Source organism: Eleutherodactylus coqui, chromosome 3 (genome assembly GCF_035609145.1).
Source record: "Eleutherodactylus coqui strain aEleCoq1 chromosome 3, aEleCoq1.hap1, whole genome shotgun sequence".
In the NCBI taxonomy this organism is placed as follows: domain Eukaryota; kingdom Metazoa; phylum Chordata; class Amphibia; order Anura; family Eleutherodactylidae; genus Eleutherodactylus; species Eleutherodactylus coqui.
The window spans coordinates 68,712,802-68,721,398 of NC_089839.1; the positions used below are offsets into that span (position 1 = coordinate 68,712,802).

The 8,597-nt window shown below is 43.0% G+C and overlaps 1 protein-coding gene across 1 annotated transcript in view; it reads right to left on the reverse strand.

Annotated features, from left to right (window-relative positions):
• ACYP2 (acylphosphatase 2) overlaps window positions 1–3,475 on the reverse strand; it is a 141,831-nt gene extending 138,356 nt beyond the window's left edge. The window contains exon 1 of the mRNA XM_066595716.1: window positions 3,378–3,475. Within this exon, the coding sequence (XP_066451813.1) occupies window positions 3,378–3,471 (94 nt within the window). The 5' untranslated portion in view covers window positions 3,472–3,475. The remainder of the gene's footprint in view (window positions 1–3,377) is intronic.
• Window positions 3,476–8,597: the final 5,122 nt, after the last annotated feature.

The following is an 8,597-nucleotide window of genomic DNA, read 5'->3' on the forward strand; positions in this document are numbered from 1 at the left end:
TTTTCACTGAGGACAACATCAACCTTAGGCCGGGCTCATTCCAGCTGTGAGCCCGGTTATTACCCTGCCTAGGGCCTCAAAACTGTACTGCGCAGGATCAGGTACTCACACAGGTGTACTGGCCCAGACTTCTAGGCCACTTCAGAATGTCTTTCATGTTTGTCTTGTGCCTTTGTATTGTCAGCAACAACTGTGTGGATGAAGTGTATGTGTTGCACCTCCGCAGGAATTAAAGGGTTAATGTCTGCAAATGAGCTGTTTCTGTCTGGAAATGTATCATTTTGTGTTGTGAGTTTGTGGTCACCTGACCATGCTATATATTAATGTTTGCAGAATGTGTGAGTTAGGCAGTTAGTCCGCTAGTCATTGCAAGCCAGGGCAAGAGTCTGTCTGGAGTTCTGCAGAGGAGGGCATGAGTGAGTCTGCTCTACTTTAGTAGAAACTGTGCCTTGCCTTACTGAGGTCCAAAATGGAGGAGGCTGAGAGGATGGCCTGATTGCTGTTTGAGGGCTACTACCCTCAGGACTTCGCAGCCTAAAGGGTGTGAGAGAGAAAGAGGAGATTGCCATGCAGCATTGAGAGACTTCAGAATGAGTGAGGGTTGACAGGTTGAGAGTCCGGAGAGGAGAGAATTGTGTCGTTTTCCAGGAGCGAAGCTGCACAGATAACTAGGACTGTGGTCCAATATTCATCCTGTGTTCTGCCTCCCTATCCATTTTGCATGCACCTGTGCTGTATTCTGGCATATGTACTGTTGAATGTTGGTGTTCTCAAGTAAAGCAACATTGCCGACCGTTCCCGGCTTTGTTTTCAACTATACTCTGTGTGTGTGGACTACCATTTCATCATCCGGTTTCACCGCAGAGGACGGAACGGTGGCATCACAAGTGACACAAGGACTGAGAGGTAATCTATTCCGTGGGTTTTCCTTTAACCTTTACGCCCTTGAAGCCCCCCCCCCTCCGGGCCTTGGACCTGGCTACCCTCTGGGTGGGAGACAGTCATGCCAGCGGCATTTAAATTCCCCGAATGATGTTCGGCGGTCCCGTACACCCCCCCTCCCCCGTGGTGAGATCAGGGCAGCCGTGCAGGTGTCATGGCAGCCTGGGGCCTTCTGAGAAGCCCCAGGGCTGCCTCAGCAGACTGCCTATCAAGCCATTCTCGTGGGGTGGCTTGATAGACTGCCTGTCAAAAAGCAGTATGACGTAATGCTATAGCATTATGTCATACTGCAGGAGCGATCAAAGCAACGCTGGTTGTAGTCCTCTAAGAGGACTAAAAGAAAGTGCAAAAATAAGAACAAAAAAGTTTTACTAATTATAAAAAAAAAGTAATAAAAGTTTAAAAAAAACTCCTTTTGCCATATTTGCAATTAAAAAAATCAAAATATTAAACCAAAAATATGTATTTGGTATCACTGCGTCCGTAAAAGTCCGATCTATCAAATTAATGCATTATTTTACCCGCACGATGAATGTGGTCTGAAAAAAAAAATAAAGAATGCCAGAAAGGCACTTTTTTGGTCACCCTATCTCCGAGAAAAAATTTTATAAAAAGTGATCAAAGTCAATAGTACCAACAGAAACGACAGGACGTACCGCACAAAATGAGCCCTCACTCAACTATGTCGGCGGAAAAATAAAAAAGTTATTGTGCGCAGACAATGGACACAAAAAATAATTTTAAAAATTAAATATCTTAAAAAAAATACAAATACTACAGCAAAAAAAAAAATTACACGTTTGGTATCGTTGTAATCATACTGACCCATAGAATAAAGATATCAGGTCATTTTTGTTGCAGTTTGTGCGCCGTAGAAACAGGACGCACCGAAAGATGGTGGAATGTCGGGTTTTTTTTACATTTCTCTCCACTTAGAATTTTTTGCAGTACATTATATGGTACATTAAATAGCACCATTGAAAAATACAACTCGTCCTGCAAAAAACAAGGCCTCATACAGCGACATCAATGGATAAATAAAGGAGTTATGATTTTTTAAAAGGGAGTAGGAAAAATGCAAAAAAGCTCTGTCACTAAGGGATTAAAAAAACAGTAGCATAGCTTTTATCAATTGTAAGCACCACGCTAAGGGCTTATTTAGACGACCGTATATCGGCTCGGTTTTCACGCCCGGCCGATATACGGTGTCCTTGTCTGCAGGGGGAGGAGGATGGAAGAGCCAGGAGCAGGAACTGAGCTCCCACCCCCTCTCCGCCCCTTGCCACTATTTGCAATAGGAGAGGGTGAGATGGGGGCGGAGCTATGTACCCCCGCTTAGCTTCGTCCCCGTCCCCGCCCCTGCCATTGCAAATAGTGGCGAGGGGCGGGGAAGGGGCGGGAGCTCAGTTCCTGCTCCTGGCTCTTCCATCCTCCCCCCTCCTGCAGACAAGGACACCGTATATCGGCTCGGCGTGAAAACCGAGCCGATATACGGTAGTCTAAATAAGCCCTAAGACTGCAAAAAGTCACCACTTAGGGTGGCTTCACACTGGCAAACGCGATATGGGGCCATAAATCACCCCGTAAATATGGGGCCCCATATCGCGCTCCACACCATGTCAATTCCACGCGGATGCAAGGTGCTTTCTTGTAAAAGCAGCCTTGCATCACTTCAGGGATGCAGCAATCCTCCGCTGCACCTTACAGCTTCAGCGGAGGATCGTGGAGTTTCTCCTATTGTCTTCAACGTGGGGGCCCTTGCATTGCAACGCACTAATCTCTCACGATTTTCTTGCCTGTGTGAAGGTAGCCTTAGAGAGGCTTCAGACGGATGTATTGGCGTGCGCAAAATTTGTATGTGCAATACTCAGAGAATAAAACCCATTAATATCAAAGCAACCAATGTGGTTCACTGATGGAAGTGCAGGGCAACCCGCCGAATTATTATGGCGTCATAATATGCACGCAGATACACATACGCCCATGTGATGCCATTCTCGGATTTAAATCTAGGCGCTGCTACATTGATAAATCTCCCCAAAGCCCTTTGTATGAATAGGTTCATACTAAGTGGCCTGACGTCTGATAAGGAGCCACGGTTAATGATGATGGGCACTGGCAAAACTATAGGGGATACAGCTGCCTCCGGGCCCAAGAGCCTTAGAGGGCCCATAAGGCCTCTCTTCTCCAGGACTATGACTGAAGCATTATAATTGGGGGCCCTGTTACAGGTTTTGCATTGGGGCCCAGGAGCTTCACGTTACGCCTCTGACGATGGGTACATTACATTATCACACGTCGCTCCGTGCCTCGCTGTAACTTCCTCCCCTTGACAAGCTATGTTTAGTAACTCCCTGACTTTCCTTATTTGTTGAGCATGCAGGAAGGCTTTACAAACCGTAGATCAATTTCAATAGGGAAAAAAACAGACCTACCCTGAACACGGCCAAACACTTCATAGTCTACAGATTTCAGGGCAGACATTGTCATGCAGGTGACAGCAAGCAGCAGGACATGGACTAAATGCATGGAGGCGGCTGCACAGTCTGAGATCTCATCTTACAGGTGTCACAGAGGAAAAACCAACCAGGGAGGAGCAGATGATTGCAGCCGGGCCGGTGGCCATCTGGGCACTTACAAGCTTAACTGTTGCAGTGACGGACAATCCGGGCATTATCTTAAAAAATCCAGTAGGTTATTTAACATGTCACATTATTTCCAGCTCTTGAGATCGTTTAATCCGCTTCAATGCTATATAAAATATCCGTGTTGCAATGTAAAAGGAGCTTTACTTATTCATATCTGTTGTATAGCGCTGTGGAATAAGTTGGCGCTATACAAATAAAGATTATTATAATGTTGCTCATATAGAGCCGACATATTCCATAGCGCTATACTAAAGAAAGAGCCATTGGCTCCCTGCACCACTACATACATTGCACTTGAAGCTTTTGAGTGGCATGATGAAGACACCATATTGTGCTGCCTGTGCTAAGCTGCCATAGAAGAACCCACTCATTGCAGGTCTCTTTTTTTATTTTAGCTGGCACAGAGAGGCACTAATATTCTTTCAGGATCAATTACCCTTTTGGGGCACAACTGCTAAATAGTGAGGCAAAGGACACACTTAATTGATTGGGGAACTTTTACTACATGCGGGCAAAAAATTGGCACTATTACTATATGGGACCACAATATTGGCACTATTACTTTGTTGGGCAAAATTGGACAGGTACTGGTATTGTGTGGAACACCAGGGGTGGCACTATTACTATCTATGGAAGTTTGTGTAGAGGTTGGAATGTGCTGGAAAAGTGAGGAGCCAAAAAAGTCTACACATTAAATTCTGTAGAGATGAGTCGTGGCTGGAAGAAGGCATGATGGAGATCTAGGCTAGATGGAGAAGAAAGATTAAAGTGGATGAACCAAATCAGAGAAGATGTCACCTGTAGTCACTGGTTGTGACTAGACTATAATTATACATTTCACAGATTATATATATTTATATAGATGTATATGTGTAATCTGCATTACTTTATTGGGGGGCATATATGTATATTTATAGACTCTAGCAATGTCACTGGAACCAATGCATCCAAGAACAACCTGGAGGCGGACTAGATTCAAAGTTTGCTCTGGAACCCACAGGACTCTGTTTACTCCTCTGGGGGTAATACAATAGGAAAGCAATTAAATGTATCAATATATATTTTGGAATGAGAGAGGAAATCTACACAAAGATCCATCATAAATGAATGAAGCTCATACAATAACTTTTTGTTATAAACTGCAAAAATGCCCCAGAGCATCGATCAAGTAATATATATTTATTTATAAACACACTTTAGGCTGCACTATAGGCACGGAACTTTAATAAAAATCAGTGTATACTATCATATTCATAGTAGAGCCTATGTTTAGAACTATTGTAATTGTCAAAGTGGCCTATTCAGGGGCATGGCTATAAGGGTGCAGACCATCCAGGCCTAGTACTGGAGGGGACCCAAAAGTCATCCTGCCACCGAAAAGGGCACCAATATACAGTAAGTTGGGTAGACCTGTTGCAGATTCTGCACTGCGGACCATTCAATTTCATTTTCACATAGATATGTCTATTATAACTAGACTATGACCAACAACAATGGGACAGATTTACTAATGTGTTCACACATTCCTGGGATATCATGTGGCATCAAGTATTAGACCTTTTATGTTGTAAATGCACCAAAAAGAATCATTTGCTGTATCTCACTCAACTAGGGGGCAAGGCTTATTTGAAAGGGGCGTGGCCTAGAGGGGTTATCCTGGACCATTTTTATTTCCAAAAGCTACTCAGCCTGCAGTACCAAAACAAAAGAAGGTAAATTTACCTTCCCTGCTCGCTTGCTGCTCCTGTTTCGCTATTGCCTGCTCCTCATTGTTCTTTACTCCCAGGTGCATAGAGCCAGTGATGACGTCACCAATGCCAGGGCCATGTGACTGCTGCAGCCAATCACGGGCGCACTTCTCCTTGTGATTAGCTGCAGTGGTCACATGTACTTTGTGTTGGAATATCATCATTGCTGTAGCCGACAGTGAAAACCAGCAGTGGAACAGTGGGCATTGGCCAAATAAAAAAAACGTCCCCAACCACTTTAAATGCAACAATTAGCACCAAAATCTTGGCACAAAATTTTTCTGCAAGCTAAAGCCAAGCAATAATTGGTGTATAAAGTTAGATTCGTCCGAAACAATGCCAAATTTCTCATCCAGCCACTGGTAAATTTGGTGCTCTTTTAGACTACCTGGTCTACGTTTATGCTGTGTAAATAGCAAACAGGGTTAGTAAATCTGCCCCATCGTGTTTCATAGTCTTGTAAAGGACTCAGATAATGTTTCTCTTGGATGGTATAAGGGTGACCTCTATTGGCCATCATACATCACTGCATTTTGTGTATTTCTCTATTGAGTGCTGTATATTACTTGCAATTGGCTGCAGAGATCAGGTGGGATGTCTGTAGAACTGGGGATGATGAAGAAGTGCACAGGCTTGATGCCTTTAGGTTGGAATCATAAGAGCTAGACTCTGGCTGAGAGAGCAGCAAGCTCGAGAGAAATCTGAGTGCTCAGCCTTGAGAGACTGAATTGTAGGGAGAGAGCTGCAAAAGCAGTGAGGAGGCCGCTTAGGGAGCCGTGCAAGAGGAGTCCTTGAGATTCTGTGCCTGCTATAGAGGGACAGTGGTAGGAAAAAGGAGCTCGAAGGACTGCTACAGAGTCAACATTGTCTTGCAGCTCTGTGCATCAGGGTACCACCAATAGACATGCAGAGACGCCTCTCCTATACTACAGTACCAAATGTGCTGAGAATACGTAAGTGAGGTGGGCCCTCAGAAAAAAAAATGACATGTGCACATGTATAGTAACTAAAACACAGACCTGACAGTTAAAATACGCGAGCTCGAGCCAACAGCAAAGACATACATATTCATTCGCCAGTTGTGAACAAGATTTTAAACATTTGCATTACCTTTGGACTGTCAAATGCCACTGCTGGGTTGAAATGTTCGATGGGATTACCATGCGTTTTATAACTGAAGTGTATTGCTACTTTTTGTGATTTGTAAGGGATTGTTATAACATTCAGCGCATGTTAAAGTTGCTCACATCCTTAGGTATTGTAAGTGAGGTAATAACTACATTCTGATTATCTATTAATTTTATCTGTTGTAAAAAAATATATATATATGTGTGTGTGTGTGTGTGTGTGAGCTCATTATTGGCGAGATGCGATGTATAGAGAATAATTCTTTTCTTCCTAGTGTACAAAAATTAAAGGTCATCCTGATTAAATAGTAGAGAATAAACATGTTGAGATGTGATGCTATGTATTACATCATTAGTAATTCTGCTCAGTGGAATGTAAATCTCTACTGAAGAAAATGTGCACACACAGCGTCCATCCCACAGAAGGCATTAATGTACAATAACTATAAGCTTCACAGCCAGATAACCAGCATATGCTATTACATCAGTGTTATTTTGCACTGCAAGCTGCTGAGTTTGGAATATCACACTATTTTTATCACAGGGTGACTTGTAGCATTTACTGGGGAGCTTCTGCCATCTATTGGGCAATCATCAAAATGCAGCACATTTACAGTAATTTTTTTATTGTAGTTCAGTCATGTGAGTGGCCACTATGGAGCTTGAGGGCAGACTTCTTAAAAAATGTCCAGCAGGAAAAGGGTTCTTTCTGCTTATTAATCAGGAGACACCTCTCTGAGTTAGTCACCGGGAGAGCTCCTGAGTTCCAGAGCCCTGCATCCATTTAAGGGTCCATGAGAGTTCAAAGGCTGGACTGCTGCCAAGACTGAAAGAACTTCGAAATCTGACAGGGAAGGACGCCCCCTATACTGATTCCCTTGAGGGTATGATTTATGGACATTGCTAATGTTATGTTAAGGCGTTAGGCCTGTAATAGTTAGGATTCAACATCCTGCGTTAGTTAGTGGCCAGACGGCCAGGTATTGTTTTTGCATGTGTAGTATGATGCGTGTTACAAGAGTGTGAAAACTGATAAGTTGCTGCAATAAAAGGCTGGAATACCCAGTTTCTATACTAAAGCAACAGCCTGGATGTGATTTCTGTTGTGTCGCCACCCATCTGGTGGGGGAAAGTTAACGGTCCTGAGATGTGATTCAACCCAATTGTCCCAATATATGTAGTAATAGAAATGATAACCTTTTTTTACACAACACCAGAATCTTCTATAGTGGTTTATAATCAAGGAAAGCAACAAACAAAAAATGGGAACAAAAAGAGAAGACAAAACGACAAGGTAAGAGGACTTTGCTATTTTAAAGTCAATGATAGGAAACACAATGGGGCACATTTATTGCTGGTTCTGTCCGTTTTTGGTGCAAATCAAATTTTGTCAAGTTTTCTGTTGATTTGTACCAAAAAGGACAAATGTTATGCCTCTTCAGTTTTTAAAAGTGTCTAGAAAAAAAAGGTAGGGACTGAGTGGAGTGAGGCTTTTAGAGCATTTATGTGGGGGCGAACATAGCGTCTGTGCAGCCGGTTCAGAGAGGAAAGGGAGTCTGCCACTCAATGTCCTGCCCCATCTCACTACCGTCGCTGGGTCCCTTCACCCCCAAAACTTTGGCCAAACTGTACGCAATAACTCAGTCCAGCTTCCCACTACTAGAACTGCGGCCAATGGTAGAGTCGACAGTAGCTGTTTTGCACACACATACAGGACCTGATGTCTAACACACTGTGCCGTATTGCACAGGATACCCTGGCTTCAAGGCCAGCCCTGACTAGAGGGTACCATTTCAAATAAGGTCCCTCTGTGACAACAAGTGAGTTGTAATATCGGCGATTTATATGATAATTGTTGGAGAGTCGCACAGACGGATTTCTTTTCTGCATTTCAAAAAACGGAATAGAAAGCAATCAAAAAGTTGCATAGATCAAAAAATGGTACTTTTTAAAAAGAATAACTTGGCCCCCGAAAAAAACTCAGCCCTGTTGATGCAAAATGTTTGGGGTCTTTGAATGCAGTGATAAAAAAATATATATTTTTAAAATATTTTTTTTTCTAAGTGTAAAAAGTAGCAAATAAAGAAAAAAAACTATATAATTTTGGTTTTAACGTAATTGTCCTAACCCGC